This window comes from Mustela nigripes, chromosome 3 (genome assembly GCF_022355385.1).
Source record: "Mustela nigripes isolate SB6536 chromosome 3, MUSNIG.SB6536, whole genome shotgun sequence".
NCBI lineage: Eukaryota > Metazoa > Chordata > Mammalia > Carnivora > Mustelidae > Mustela > Mustela nigripes.
The window spans coordinates 61,262,502-61,279,617 of record NC_081559.1 but is presented as its reverse complement, the minus strand read 5'-3'; the positions used below and the strand labels follow the sequence as shown (position 1 = coordinate 61,279,617).

The window sequence follows — 17,116 nt, the reverse complement described above, 5'->3', positions numbered from 1 at the left end:
TGTGCTCTTAAGCACTTTGCTAAAATATGCTCGACATACACTCACCATGACTCAGATACTGACATTATCTTCAGAGATCTTACATTTGAAGCCATGGAGACCACATTAGCATATATAAAATATCACACTTACAAAAGTACATGCTTATGAATTCCATTAACCTAATCTTCTAATACATATGTACTGCTTTTCTATTTTCCATTGAACTAATTTGGAAGATTAGCTGTGACCTAATACGGAAAAACAATTGCCACATATGAGTGTGTGAAGGAGGTGAGAATCCACACTTATTTCAGCTATTTTGAGAATCAGCGTGAAGTGGAATTTATGGAGGGCTCTGAATGAGGAGTGAGGGAGGGTTGGATGGGTGGGATGTGGCAAGTTTTGGGGGCCAATGGAGCAGTGTGGCCTGAAACTCAATACGAAACATCACTTACCCTGCATCTGAGCTGTTGCCACAAAGCAGAGCATCATTTTGCCCCTCCAAAAAATAAAAGTGACCTATTTAAAGAGTGAGGAATAGAAAGAATCATTAAAAAAGTGCTCAAAACACTTCAGCCGTTGTGTTCAAGTAATAAACCTCATAATTTTTTCAACCATAATGAAATGGATAAAATAATAAATATGCATATGGCTAAATGAAAATATGTTAATAACCGAATACTAAAAAAATATCAAAATATAAAATTTTTATTTAAACAAGTGCTTAGAAAATCTGTTTTAAAAAGAATATTTTGGGGAAAGAATAGCTATTATAGCATTCTCTTATCAGCATTTATTGCAAATATAAACTCAAATGGCTTGGGATACTTCAAAAAAAGAATTGCCAAATTAAGGCTGTTTGGCACAAAAAGTGAGAGAAAGGGAAGGCTTGTTGCTTCAAATTGCTTCCATGCAAGTAAAATTTTACTTTATAAGTACTTTTTTGCATGGACTCAAAATAGATTCAGACTTTTTTCCCTACCAATCTTACCTAATTTCCTGTGAAACGTGGGGTTAAGTCTTTCTCTTTTATAATGCTCTAAATAAGTATTGTTTGGGATTTTGGCTTGATTATTGTCTTTCAAAGGAACAGGATAAACTTATTTCTTTGAAGATATATAATTTTCTAAGTATATCTAATTTCTATTCTTAGGAAATCTTATATATAACTTCAATAAGTTGCAAAGATGATCTCAAAAAACATACACATACACATTCATAAACATACATATTCACATACAAAAACACACATTAAACACATTAAAACACATACATATACCACACGAAAAATTATTGTAATGGTTTTTAAGACTGCTTAAAGACTATATTGAAGGAATTCCCTAATATATTATGCAGGGAAATCTGGGCTGGAGTTTTGCAAAAAGTTTTAGATCCTTACATCACAATATATGCCAAAAAATATTTCTAGATTTTTAAAGAGTGAAAATTTAAACACAAGTCTATTAATATAATACAAAGAATGTATAAGTGTTTTTATATAGGATATATAGGTGGTTCCTTTATATGTACAATATCTAAGGGAATATCTTTATGATCTCTGAATTAAGAAGCATTTTCTAAACTTAAATAGAGAAAAATAAAAATAATTTTGATGACTATATTGCCTAAATATGAAAATCAGTTAAGCATTAAAAAAAAGCAGTAAGATGAAAAACAAGTTAAATATATTTGCCAGAAAAGGACAAAATGTTAACATGCTTGATAAATTAAAGAATTCATATGAATTCTCCAAAATTTACTATCACTTGGTGAAATAATGGGTAAAAAAATCAACAGATAATTCACATTATATGAAATATGTAACTTGTTAATGATACTAATAAACATGGGTTTAAAAATTCTACTGCAATAATAATTAAGGAACAGTTCATTTTTCTTTCTACCAAAAGATTTTAAAATACAATAATAGTCAATATTAAGGAGAGTTCAGTAAGATGACCAGTTCTGTAGGGAGTATATAGTGGTATATGATCTTTCTTGAGAGCAATCTGATACTCTTATCTTCATAGCCCTAATCTGGTTAAACCCATTGACACCCCCCCAAATTCTATTAATAGAAATTTATCTGAAGGAAATAATCAGAAATGGAGAAAAGATTTATGTGGAAATATTGTCACTGTGCTGTTATTATAATATTAATAAGTAGGAAACCCCATAAATAACAAATTTTTTAAAAAACTATTTATTCAATGAATCTTAATGCCTGTCATAGAAATCTTCATAGGAATATTAACTCTTAAAACATTACATAATTTGAGAAGGGATGAAATTTCATATGGTTCCAAAAGCCATGAAGGATACCTTAGAGTAAGTATTCCAGTAGAATACTGATAATCAAAAGACCAATGGGAGTTGGTTAGCTAAAGCACGGAGACGGAAACACTTGGACATCCAAATGATAGTGAGGCTGGCTTCAGTGTTAAGAAATTATACTGAAGTATATGGCATCATACATTTATACTGATGTCCATTCCTAAATAAAATCAAACTAACTAATAAACAACTCTAAAACAATGACTGACACCAAAGGGATAAATTACAATAACAAAGGTTGGGTTTGAGTTTACACTTTCTAATCACCAATAAGTGAATGGCTGGACTGTGGTTGCTTAACTTCCTGATGATACACAAACATAGATTTCCATATTGGTGAGTGATTTCTCTATTTCCAGATATATCATATGCACTCAATACTTATCATGAGTCAACCAAACAAGGCCAACTTATTTTCCCAGTCTTCTTAAAAATGCGCTTCAGCATAATACACTGAATAGTTCAAACTACAGATTTATTTACTACATGACTGAAAACTCCTTCTTGATCAATGCTTATCAAATACCAAATAAAATGGTATTGCTTTCAACACTGGTTTAGGAAAAGATAACACATCTTTAAATGATAACTTTTATTATACTGATTGATAGGTAAGGAAAAGGGAGTAAAATATCATTATCATATCATAAATATCATTTGACTTCTGTATCACGTGTTATCTTAAATTGGTTAAGTCATTTAGTTTACATTAAAATTGAGACAATTTCCACTATATGTATTTCTTTAACTAAAGGACTAAGCAACTTAATGGTTAAAAGAGTATATCTTACTTTTATCCTCAATATAGTCATCCCAGTTAAACATGCTCACTGTCCTATTGAAAGTGGTACCGTTCCCATCCAATGAGTTATTAAAGAAGGAAGTGATGTTTATTTCAAAGGAAGAATTATCTGGGGGCCATTGCAAACATTTATTCCGCAGGTTGCCCATAAACAGCTGTAGTCCTATTAGTGCAAACACGCTCAGACAGAACACAGTCAGAATCATTACATCAGAGAGCTTCTTCACCGACTGGATCAGGGCCCCCACAATGGTCTTCAGGCCTATGAATGAAATCAGAGGGAGGGATGTCGATATACTATTCAACAGCTATGTTATCAACAAAAACATCATGAGCTTGTCCTGGAAAATAAAGATGTCATGCAGAATGCCAAAAATATTAGTTTAATGTTTGTGACTGAATAACATTTTCATGAAAAGCCTGTAGCTGGTGAAAATGAATGAAAGCAGAACTTGAACGTTCGTTAGAAAAACTGTGAATGGCAATGAACCAAAAGTGTATTTCCAAATACCCCTTAGAGCAAAAGAAATGATTGTTATTCATGCTTAAACATCAACCTTGTGTAAATATTTTGCTTTTATTTGCAGATGTCTTACTCCTTAACCTCTTATTGATTTTAGAAAAATCTGTATGAATAGAGTAGTAAGAAATCTTAAAGTCAATGGACTATGAAGTTATATATTTGTGATTTCTGCAAGCTTGAGTATGGGTTAAAAAAGGAAGACATCTGAAAACTGAGCCCCATGCAGCACTCATGCTCTCTCTTGCTCTTTCATTTATCTGCAGATAAGAACATCACCAGTTTTCGACCTAAACGGCCAAATTTGCATCAGTCTGAACGCCTCATTCTTTAGCTTCTATGCGGAAAGCTTGATGTTACAGGATGCAAACCATGTAGCCTGTTACTGCAAATGCCTCATGCAAAGACCTGTTAAACTCAAAGGCTGATTTAGAACAGTTTCAAAGAAAGCAAGAAGTAAAAGCAAAGAATCAAACCCATCCAAAATATGATGTCTTGATTCTTGCTTTTTTACATATTTCTTTGCAAAGTGTGACAAGCAAAAGGCTTATGCACAAAAGCTGTGATTGTAACACCAATGCAGTAAAGTCAGCCTCGGTGTTTAACCTAGCTCTCACCTGGAATGACTGAAATTGTTTTCAGTGCTCGGAGAACTCTGAATGTTCTCAACGCTGAGACATTGCCCAGGTCCACAAACTCTGTCACATATCTGTAATAGGGAGTTCACACACAACACAATAACAAAACACAAGAAACAGTTGGAGATATAAGGGGCCTACCACCTTATACCAGTTTCTTCTTACCTGGAATTACAGAAATAGTTTTCAAAGCTCTCAAGACTCTGAAAGTTCGAAGAGCTGAAACATTGCCTAGGTTTACAAATTCTGTTACATACCTGTAGAATTAAATCAGAGTTATTCAGAATTTAGGGAAATCTAAGTCTATGTTGGTCTTTCATCAAGACCTTTTCAAGTTCAATGAGCGTTGCCATCAGATTTCCCAATTAAGAGGAAAATGGCATTGTCTTCAATCTTAGTCTATGTTACTTGGGAAACTTTATTTTACTACTTTACAGTGCTAATTGAATCCAAATTAGACAATTTACTACTAGATCCTTAATCTCTCCAAAGTGCATCATTTGATTAGAAGAAAAACATTCTACGTTCACATGATAACTAAGAAAAATGCTTGATCTGTCAAGGGAGGCCACTGAGGAGAAATACAGCATAGGCTCCCACCAGTGACTTATTATTCCAGGATGGAAAATGTATGAAGATACTTACGCAAAAGTAATGACTGTGAAATCCAACCAATTCCATGGATCCCGCAGAAATGTGAAATCTTCTAAACAAAAGCCCCTTGCGAGTATTTTTATAAGTGATTCAAAAGTATAAATTCCTGTAAAGGTGTACCTGAGAGGAAATAGCCAAGTCCACATTAAAGAACTAGTAAGTAATTGACATGTACCTGTCTTAAAGGAAACTTAACAAACAAAAATTAGACTCTTCCATGTGGGTCTATACTAGTCTCCCTATGATGTAAGCTTAGGAAGAGTTTAAGGCAGAAGAAATATTACATTCTGAAAGACATTCTCATTGACTCTAAGTAAGTAAGTATTGTATTTGGTACATTAACTAATTTGAAGGCCCAAATAATATGATTCTATATGATGATATTACCTGACATACACTGGCTTTCAGCCTGATTTAAATAAATAGGTATTAACCTCCAAATTACTGTAGCATTGTGTTTAATAAAATATGTATCATTAAGAGCCATGAAATATATAATAATAACACAGAAAGATGATAGCCAGGGCGCTTGGGTGGCTCAACTAGTAACCTCTTGATTTCAGCTCAGGTCATGATCTCAGGGCTATAAGATCAATCCCCTTGTCAGGCTCATTGGGGAGTAAGCTTAAGGATTCTCTCTCCCTCTGCCCCTCTCCCACTTCCGCTCTCTAAAATATATAAGTGAATCTTAAAAGAAAAAAAGAAAAGAAAGGTTATAACCATGAGAAAAGGAGCATACAAATTAGGTATAACTTTTATCACTGGATATTAGTAATTACTGATAATATTCAAATGTATAAGAGACTCGCAAGGAAGATAAAGGGCTACAAACATTGGCAAACAGGTGCAGTAATTTCAGCTAATGAGTGAGCCACTGCAAGCTTTGTCCTATGGGAAATTAGTGGTTGAAATAATCCTGAATCACTGTTTAAACTTGTCTGGTTTAGAGCAGCTAGTATGATTTGCTAAAGAAAGTGACAGGGTCTCAAGATAGTAAATTTGAAATGAAAGGGATGACAATATTGAAAAACATTTTTCATTTTCTACTTACTCCACATTCTTTGTCCAGTCTGGAGGGTTACTCATGGTCATAAATACACAGTTGGTGAGAATAGTGCACATAATGAGCACATTGAATAAAGTAGAAGAGTATTGTCAAGGAAGACAAAACACAGTGGAAAAATCTCACTTTTATGCCCCACCATGCCTTTTACACCATGAAGCTTAGAATTTTTATGCCCTTATTATTTTATTCTTGAGTCCATCTTTTCCATTTCTGTAATTCAACAGCCACACATTTAGGCCATGTCAGGCCAAGCCTTCAAATATTCTGAGGCCATTTAGGTATTTCTTAATAATTAAATATAAAGAGAGAGGCTCACTGGTAAATAATTTATCAATTTAAGTTTTTTAAATGACAGATTTACCTCAACACTGAACTGCAAGTTCAGCATGTCTGTAAACTATGACAAAAACTCTACAAAAGAATTTAAGTGATTACTTAAATGCATTATAATTCCATTCTAAGGATCACTCTGGCAAAGTGATTTTAATATGATCCTTTTTGTATGGAGTGTATAATATACAGTAATTGTTCATAAAATTTTGAATAGTATGAAAAGATGGCTGTTATTAGTGATGGCATTTCTTGGGTTTATAACTGTGGTGAAATTATTTACTAATGTACCTAAAACTTGGTTCAATTTAAAAGTGAGAAAAAATAACCATTTCACAAGATTGCTGTGAGGATCAAATTAGTTAAAATAAACAAAAACTCCTGCACTTCATGTGCCTGGTAAAGAAAAGATGCTCAATAAATTGCCTTCCTGAATCATAGAGAACATTCCTTATAACAAACATCTGGTTGTGTCACTGTTTCTTACTTTGGCTTTGTAGACACAGCCAATACCCTTCACTTTCCTTTATACTGAAAAAACAACAAAAACTGAGAAAATATTGGGTAGTCAGATAATTAAAGTGACTTTCATAGTTAAGAAAAAGCACAAGAAAGATTCAGTTGCAATTATGTAAGATGACAATCTTTAGCAATGTAAACTTAGACACAATGATAAAAATCCCAGAATTTGAGTAGGCGCTGTTCATAGCCCTTCTTACTCTTAATTTTTGTTATAAGTTTTCACATTACTTACACAAAACAAAATAGTAATATGATTTTAAGTACCGTCAACTAGGACACTGAATAGCCAGTGTTGCATTAATCTATAATGAAGTTTCTTTGCACCTACAACTGCTGTTAGTCAAAGCCACAATTCACTTTTCATTTTTGCTAACAAATAGCATATTTGTTATTGATATAAGGTACATGCTTAATTCTCAGCTTGTTTAATGCATCCACATTAAAAATATTCCTAAGTGAATGACATAGATCAGCCATGTGAGGGCACTAGAACCTAGAGAACACTTTAGAAAAACAGCATTTCAAAGAAGAAGCACCTACTTTTCCTTAATTGCTAGAAATAAACAAAAAGATAAAATGTAAAATGGTTTGCTATTAGTATATAAAAATAGATCTTCCATGTCTGCTAGTTTGCTAGGCCCTACGGGAGAAAACAACACCTTTCAACAGATTGGCACCATTCTAAATTCATGGTTCTGAACCTGGCCAGTCCTCTACACAGACCTGTAGTCCTTAACACCATCTCTGACCCTCTGCAAAGGCAATCCCATTCTCCAGTCTCCTCTGACCTCCAACTCTCTTCCTCTTTCCCTCCCCACCTGAAGCTGATGTCCTATTACCTACTTCACTCAGAAAACAGTATTGGATCTCTATTTCCAACTCCCAAGCTGATAAACTTATCTGGAGCCTTCTGGACCTATCCTTTCTTCCTTCCTGTCTCAATGGGGAAAGTTTTCAATGCTCCCCACTTCACATTCTGGACACCTTCTTTCCAAAATACTTCAGAAATCTCTTCTCTCTTTTTTCTTTTATCTTTATTATCTCCTACCCTAGTGGGATCTTCAATATAAACTTGCTTAAGCCTCTCTTGTCTTGGGGGAGGACACACTTTCTTGTAATCCCGAATTCTCTTAAAGTATTTACAGTCCTAACTTTTCTCCATTTCACAGCCAAACTTCTTGAAAGAGCCATTTATCTTTTTTTCTTTCTCATGTATCCAGCACATCTTCAGCTTACTAGCTTTTTTTCCTAAAGATGCATACACTTCATGTTTTGTCACTAAACGAAAGGGCAATTTTTTTCATACTTGACTTGCTCTCTCAGCAGAATTCTGCAAGGAAAATTCTTCCCTCTTTCATTAAGTTTTCTTCTCTTCCCTTTATTGAAATCCCAATTCTCTGGTTTCCTCATGCCTTATGGGCAACAATTTTTTGCATCCTTGGAAATGTTGCAATTGCCTTTTGAAAAGGAGATAGATAGATAGGTTATCTCAGCCATTTCTCCCCTCTCTTGCTATATTCATCCTAGTAGAGTTCATCAACAAACATAGGTTCAAACGTCATTTATGTACCCACCATCTCAACTACTTCTCTCTAGGTCAGACGCCTCTTCTGAACTCTACACAGTCAAATGTTCAAATGGCATCTGTACTATGTGTCTCACTGATACTTCAAAATCATTTAAAAGATTCTGAGTTCTTTTTTTAAAAGATTTTATTTACTTATTTAACAGATAGAGAGAGAGACAGCAAGAGAGGGAACACAAGCAGGAGGAGTGGGAGAGGGAGAAGCAGGTTTCCCACTGAGCCGGGAGCCTGATGTGGGGCTCGATCCCAGGACCCTGGGATCATAACCTGAGCCAAAGGCAGCCAGCCGCTTAATGACTGAGCCACCCAGGCGCCCCAAGACTGAGTTCTAAAACTGAAGTAAAATCTTTTCATCCCGCCCTTCCCATCTCCCCAGTTCCTTCTCTTCACACTGCCCCCACACTGCTCCTTTGACATCTCTGTATCTTATACAATGTCCCAGGATCTAGCCAGGAACCTAGAAACAATCCTGGATTTTTCTCTCTCCCTAAACCTCTAAACCCAATTTAGCACCAAATACTGTCAATTCTACTTGCTGTCACTGAATTCAGTGTACTTTTGCATCCCCACATCACTACATAGTCCCTGCCACCAAGTATAACTTAGATTATTGCAGTTTCCTCCAAACTGGTCTTTCCGAATCCATGCTAAGTTCTTTACAATACATTCTGCATACTGTACTAAAATGACTTGTATAAGTGTAATTCAGATGATTTCAATAATTTTCCATGATTCTTAAGATGATGATCAAATGTCTTAACACAGTCTAGATTCCAGAATGTCTGAACCTTGTCTACTCCCCTAGTTTTGCACACTTTACTTTTTTTTCTGTATTGCTCACTCTTAATTGCACTCTCCCATGATACCATAATTGTTTTAGATCATCTAATGAAAAATTCTCTTTCTCAGATAAGGGTCTTTGCAAATGCCACCTCTTCTCCCTGGAAATGCTCCATACCACACTGTAGCCAACTAATAGTACTTATTTTGAAAAAGATTTCCGGTAGAAAGTGACTCGCCGTAATACCTCACCTGTTTAGGTCTACCAGTTCTATAACCCCATAGCATCTTATATTATTCTTCCAATGACTAATTTTAGTGCTGATGTTTTCTTCTACTAGACTGTCAACTTCATGGGGATAGATAGCATGTCTGTAGTGTTCATCGCTAAATCCTGGCCATTTTGCACAGTCAGTCAACGACTGAATGAAATAAATTTTGCAACCCATTTGTTACTAAATAGAATAACATTTTTCCTTTTTAATGATTTCTGATGAGGTGTTGATATGATATGGTATAAAAATGCAGCGTGAAATTTGTCTTCATGTATACTGAGTACACAAGTTTCTATACTTTGTTCTTTGAAAGAGAGTAAGAAGGCAAACATAGGTGGAAATTAATAGCCTCATGGGATTTATGTCACATGATGATCTGAGTCATGTTTTTATGACCCTTAAGAGGTATTTACTCTTTATAATGGTAGAATGTAATTATATATGATGAAGTAAAATAAAAATTTCAATATTATTAAACAACAGAAAGAATGGTTATTGTCCCATAAGTCACAATTAATAAGTCAATTATGCTCATACAGGAGTTTTCCACATTGCATGACTATCCTTTTAATAATTTAAAAAATACACTTAAGGGCGCCTTGGTGCCTCAGTGAGTTAAGCCCCTGCCTTTGGCTCAGGTCATGATCCCAGGGTCCTGGGATGAAGCCCCACATTGGGGTCTCTGCTCAGCGGGGAGCCTGCTTCCCCCCCACCCTCTCTCTCTGCCTGCCTCTCTGCCAACTTGTGATCTCTGTCAAATAAATAAATAAAATCTTTAAAAAAATACACTTAAGTTAAAGATCCTGACAGGCACTCAGGAAAGGAAAGCAAATAAAATTACTTTGCTTTTAAAACAAAAAAGATAACTAGATGTAGGTTTTCTGCTTTTGATTTAATAGATATCTCTAAATAGGGTATGTATTAGAATTCATCAACTTCTAGAGATCACTGTGGATTAATTTTATCAGTAACATACTTCTAAAATTTCTGGAATTTAGGGAGTAACTTTTTATAGGGTTTCAGATAATCATGATAAATATACAAATATTTTTAAAAATGTAGGTATGGATTTTGTTTTGATGATAACACACGTTGAAAAAGTATAGAAACTCCACATCAAGGCAGATTTCAAGGGGGAAGAACCAGTAAAAAAATGTGTAAATCCTACATTATTTTCTGAATATATGGGCCAAAAACATCAACAAAGTATATTTTTCAAAAGAATAATGTATCCCAGAACAATATTTCCTTAAGAGCCTTCATATATAAAATATAATAGAGGCAGACTAACCTTAAAAAATTTCAGGGGAAAAATGATCCTTTAATCTATTAATTTGTTTCTACCAGGTAAAATGTGTTAACCTTTGACTGATACTGCTGGTTGGCAAATATAAAGTATTTTCTGTGTGTATATGATGAAAAGAAACTTCAAGTTTATACTACATATGGTTCATGTACCCTTGGACATGAAATCTGAATATTTAAAATACTGGCATGCCTATCCCTAGCTCTGTGAAGATAGGATGGAGCAACATGAGCTTTATTGCACTGAAGGACAGACCAGATGTATCCTTTACCAACCACAGGGGTTTGAGCAAGTTGCTTAATTCTTGGATGTTTAATTTTCTTATGTAAATACAGTACTAATGCTTTCCTTAGAGAATACAGTAATTTTTATTACTATTAATCACATGCTTATTGAATATAAAATGTAGGGCATTTCTTTATTATTCTTAAAGAAGGGGAGGTCAGGGCGCCTGGGTGGCTCAGTGGGTTAAGCCGCTGCCTTCTGCTCAGGTCATGATCTCAGGGTCCTGGGATCAAGTCCCGCATCGGGCTCTCTGCTCGGCGGGGAGCCTGCTTCCCTCTCTCTCTCTCTGCCTGCCTCTCCGTCTACTTGTGATTTCTCTCTGTCAAATAAATAAATAAAATCTTTAAAGAAGGGGAGGTCATTGTTTGTGAGTCTGTTCAGGGACTTTGTAATGTTATATAATATCCAGAGATGTTGCAGGGGAATTTTTAACTCTAAACTAGGGGAGAAAACAGTTTAATGTTAGAGTTTTGTTTTGTTTTCTTAACATAAAAATAGAAAATTCAAAGCAGAGTAGGTCAGGCCTCTTTCTACCTATCAGTGCATATTTCCAAGTTAGCAGAAATATTAACTAAATGTCACAAATATACTTTCAACTCTTGAGTTGTTTCATTCTATGATTAACCATCTTTCCTAACTATGTGATAATACATGATAACATTTTTTAAACAATTTTTAAAAAAGATTTAATTTATTTCTTTGGCAGAGACAGATCACAAGTAGGCAGAGGCAGGCAGAGAGAGAGGGGGAAGCAGGTTTCCCGCTAAGCAGAGAGTCTGATGCGTGGCTCGATCCCAGGACCCTGAAATCATGACCTGATCATGACCAAAGGCAGAGGCTTTAATCCACTGAGCCACCCAGGTGCCCCAATGCATGATAACTTTTGAGCATTAAAAGCAGGGGAGGGCGCCTGAGTGGCTCAGTAGGTTAAGCAACTGCCTTCAGCTCAGGTCATGATCCCAGAGTCCCAGCATGGAGTCCTGCACAGGGCTCCCAGCTCCATGGAGTCTGATTCTCCCTCTGACCTTCTCCCCTCTCATGATCTCTCTCAAATAAATAAATAAAATATTTTTAAAAAAATTAAAAGCAGGGGAATTGGAAATCGTATCCCCTCCTCTCCTACAGGCCTATATAGTTCTTTGCAGGAAAAACTAACTTTTTTTTTATTATTATTTCTATGTGGATACTGTATAATTTTGGAATGAGCTAAAAAGGCTACTTCTTATTTAGTGAATTAGTAAGTTGAAGCCACTGAAAATAACCTTTGGAATTCATATAGACAGCGATATTGGCAATGCACCTAGTACATTATATCTGAGAGTTTTCTTCTCTCTGGCGGAAAATGCAAAGAGCACTAGGCTGAGAATGAGAAGACCTGGTCTGAAGTTTTAGCTCTGCCATTGATACAAAATGTAGCCTTAGAAAGGGAGTAAACACTTCTGGGACTTAAATAAATCATCTGCAAAATGAGAAGGTCACACAATCACATTATGTTTTAGTCACTTAAAGCATCAAACTCTGGTGGCATAAAAACATTTTCTTGGGAAAGTGAAGCCAGGAGAAAACAGTGATTTATACAGAATTCTTTGTGGAATTCCTTAACAGTATGAGAGTTTTCCTTTACTAATCTTACAGTAGTTGCTGCTAGAACTGTACTTACTACAACCAAAAACAGCTATCATAGCAACCATTTATCAAGTACCTACTAGGTGTTAGTCATGATGCCAGGTACTTCGCATACATTTTATTATTATTAATGTATTAATTTTGACTCCAATTTCATAGATGGAGAAACTGAGATTCAAAACAGTTTTAATACCTTGGCCCAAGGTCATAGAGCAATAGGTAAATCTCAGAGGTGGGTCTGAATCCAGGTTTTCTGATACCAAAAACTGTTTTTCATTTTTCTATTCTGTGTGAATGACAGGCAGTCTGAACAGTTGTGTTATTTGGGGTGTCACAGATCTTTGTTATGACTTGAAATACCATTAAATACTGATGTCTTCCAAAGTTTTATCCCCAGCCCTACGCTTTCCTGAACTCCAGATTTCTATTTCCATCCAGGTACTCAGCTCCTCCCCTGAATGTCTAACAGCCATCTCAAACACACATTCAAATCTAATAATTGCTAAGAAAATCCTGTTGGCTCTTCTGCAAAACACATCTAAGTTTGATGCCTTTTTGCCACCCTCACTGTTTCTACCATAGTCCAAGCCACCAGCATCTGTTGTCTTCATAATGGAAGGAGGTTCCCAATCAATCTTCTCCCAACCTTTCCCTCCATGCAGTCTATTCTCCACCCAGCAGCCAGAGTGGTATTTATAAAATATGAGTCAGGTTATGATATTCTTCTGCTGGAAATCCTTCAATCATCACTCCGCATCTCATTCAGCCCGACTTTGTGGTGTCCTTATCGTGGCCTACAACTGCACCCCGTCCTCTGCTCTCACTGACCTCATATCCCACTACACCCTGCCCTCCCCACTCCACCCCATCTCTCTGGACTCCTTGCTGATTCTCCTTGCCGAGCACACCAGTTGTACATCTATCTTTATACTTTGCCTTCACATTTGCTATTCTCCTCACACTTAACTTTTCCCTAGATTTCCATGTCTCCCTCCCTTCCTTCTGATCTCTACTCAGATGGTATCATTTTAGAGAGGACTTCTCTGCTCGAAAATAGTTCCTTGCCATTCTTCTCTTTTTACACAGTTTTATTTTCTTAATAGCTCTTATCATGAGCTGGCATAGGATTTTTCTCATCTTTCTCCTCTCAAACACACACATATACTGACCATAATAACCACATGAAAGCAGGAACTCTGTTATGCTCAGTGCCGCATTGCAATGTCTAGAAGAACACCTGCCATATATTAGGAACTTCATAAATATTTGCAAACAAAAGCAAAATAAGGTAGAATATGCATATTAATCTAAAATAATAAAAACTTTCATGCAACACATTTAAAACTCTGATAAGAAATTTTAGGAATATGGATAATTTTTAACTTGTTTACTATCTAGAAAATATAACCATATTTTATGTAACTACCAAAACAAGATATTAGGCATAGCAAAAGCATTTTCAGCTTTCAAAATACACCCTGGCACAAATATAGTAAGCACAAGTATAAGTTCTCATTCTGCCAAAGTCAAAAAACAAAGCTAATTTGATATTCAACAGTTCCTAATGAAGATAACAGCTCTTTAACAAATGAGACAGGATTTTCTTTAGAAATAGAGGTATTAGTCTAGGTCTAAAATACAAATTTCTTTATTGTGAATGGACATTTTCTGATTTATAAATTAATGATAATAAATATACAATGACCTCTTAACTGTATCCCAACCCACCATCATCATCTCCAAGCACTTTAACTTTAGAGCAAAAGGCATGTGCTTGAAGCCAGAAAACCAAGATTTGAGCATAGGGCTTATGCTGGGAAGAATAAAAGACAAAATTACTAGCAGAATCACTTACAAACCCTACAGTATTACACCCATCCAAGTTTACTATGCTCTCCCATCAAATATGCTACTATCCAAAAGACAAAGAATTTATTTATATCAGACTTTTGGTCCACTTGCTTTTTCTTTTATCTTTACTCCAAGATGAAATATCTGAAATATAACATTTTAATTAAGGAAATTAGAGATTTTTAAAAATCTACTTTTTTCTACACTAGAAGAAATTTGTGGCTTAACACCATTTGTAAGCATCTGACTATTCACTTTAGCAAATCTTTTTTTTTTTTTTTTAAGATTTTATTTATTTTATTTGACAGGCAGAGATTACAATTAGGCAGAGAGGCAGGCAGAGAGAAAGAGGAGGAAGCAGGCTCCCTGCTGAGCAGAGAGCCCGATGCGGGACTCGATCCCAGGACCCTGAGATCCTGAGCTGAGCTGAAGGCAGAGGCTTTAACCCACTGAGCCACCCAGGTGCCCCCACTTTAGCAAATCTTAATAGATTTACCTGACTGCCTTCATCTAACTCACATTACAGCAGGTCTCCAAACAACTCTGCCCCTTGAAGATTTTCTTTCTTCTGGGAAGCAAGTGAAAACCCTCAAATTCAACTTGTCTAATTCCCAGAGAGCACCATAAACTATGTCTTTAGTGCCTGGATCTTATGATCAAAACTTCTAAATCTGTCCTTGCCCTCTACCAATAGGAGTCTCTTTTCACAAAGGGTCTTAAATTAGAACTCATGGGTTCCCTAACTTCCTAGGATTTTCTGGAGTGAGATGATGGCTTTCATGACACTTTCGAAAAAATACATGATCTCCACACAAAAGATTTAAAGTAAAAACTGTTTTTTTTCCCTTTAATATTAGGCTTTCTTAATTCCATCCCATCACTCAGATTCAGGAAAAATCGTTTTTTGGTTTGTTTTTTTTTTGTGACCAATTCAGCCCTTCCACTTTGTTACTTGTTTCGCATTTGATTTTCTAACCTCTGACTCAGTAATCACTTATTTTTCAATGCATACTCTCCTAGTTATCTACTCTTAATAGAGCACTGGACATAAGTTTGAGTTTTCACAGAATTTCATATAAAAATAAAGTTTACATAAAGGGTGTATAGTTATCTGATAATAAAATAAATAATTTATGGAAAGACTTATTTAGTGCAAAGATTACAAATACCCAAAACGTAATAATAGACCATAATTTATAATCCAGGAGACCCAAATCTAAATCTCAACTTTATTATTCATTTCTAATGCCAACTTAAAAACCTTTATGCCCCAAACCATTGGGTTCTCTTTCTAGAAAAATAGAAATAAAGAAATGTTATCCCTTTAGATAATTCAGAAAATTATTAAATCTTAAAGCATAAAAGAAATAACAAATTAAAATATGCTGATGTCTATGCAAAGAACACAGGGAGGAAAAGAAACAAATTAGATGTTGAAGGGAGACTGAATTCTAAAAGGTCATGCTTCTGAAAACATCATTTACCACACTGCCTGGCAAGTCTGGGGACGTGATTTACAGCCCCTCCACCCAGAACTGAAATGAGTTTCCTATACCAAGCTTATCCCACATCCTGAATTTCTCACTTTATCTAATTCAAACATTTTCTTGGATTACTGCAGAAAGTAGGCTTTTACACCAAAAGTCTCACCATGTCATGGAATCCCTGGCCTGATCGTGTCATGGAACCCCAGGCAATGACCCTTTCTAAAGAAGAAACAACATTAAAATTTGCCTTGAGACTCTGCTTAGATTACAGTTCCCCCTGTCGGAACCTTCCCTCTGGTTCCTGATGCATATCAATCTTCATCCCAAGGTTTAAGTGTTCTTCCTGTAAATGCCCCTGCCTGGCAACACCCCAGTCTTCCAAACCTTGGCTTTCCTGGTTTTCCCAGGGCTGGCTGTCAGTCAGACCACTGTCTTTTACCTAAAACAAAATCTCTCATTCACAACTACTCTATTTAACTTCTCGGAGTAAATCAGATTACCATCTCCCACCAACATGTCATCAATCTCACTTCCAGGATATTGCTACTTCAATAAGGAGAATGAAGAATAAAATGAGGATGTATATGGTTTGACAGACAATAAGCCTTTGGAGAAAGCCAGTTGGAGCAGAATCTTTGACTTGAATAAAACACAGGAACAACTGAGGAAGAGAGAGAGCGAGAAAGAAAGGGAGGGAGAAGAGATAAAAAGAAAAGAAAAGAAAAAAGAAGGAGGAAGGAAGGCAGGAAAGAAGGAAGGAAGGAAAGAGAAGAGAAGAGAACATAGAAAATCAGTGGGATGCTGGTGGGGAACAAAATTAGAGAGCTATCTGAAAGGCTAGTATGCATACAATCACAACTGTAAGCATTTACTAACTCAAAGCTTTCAAATAAAAAATAGAAAGTAGTACAACTCAGATCAAAAAGATATAAAATTGTGCAATTCAGATCATTTACATATTTTCCAAATGTGAAACAGTAAGGAAAATTAGCTCATGGAGTTCACCCATTGCAAAACATTGTAAAATATGAAGACGTGTAAAAGGAGGACTTGGCAACATAATCAATATTAAT

At 35.6% G+C, this 17,116-nt stretch overlaps 1 protein-coding gene across 6 annotated transcripts in view; it reads right to left on the bottom strand.

Moving 5' to 3' along the window:
• Positions 1-17,116, bottom strand: part of LOC132013798 (sodium channel protein type 2 subunit alpha) — a 140,264-nt gene that overhangs the window by 66,490 nt on the left and 56,658 nt on the right. For 5 of the 6 annotated variants that reach the window (XM_059394099.1, XM_059394098.1, XM_059394101.1 and 2 more), the window contains 5 exons: positions 5,982-6,072; positions 4,922-5,050; positions 4,256-4,347; positions 3,108-3,380; positions 438-501 (listed from right to left, as the gene is read on the bottom strand). In XM_059394099.1, the coding sequence (XP_059250082.1) occupies positions 438-501; positions 3,108-3,380; positions 4,256-4,347; positions 4,922-5,050; positions 5,982-6,072 (649 nt within the window). Of the gene's footprint in view, positions 1-437; positions 502-3,107; positions 3,381-4,255; positions 4,348-4,441; positions 4,534-4,921; positions 5,051-5,981; positions 6,073-17,116 lie in introns of all 6 variants that reach the window. The other variant, XM_059394102.1, reaches the window with a different exon arrangement.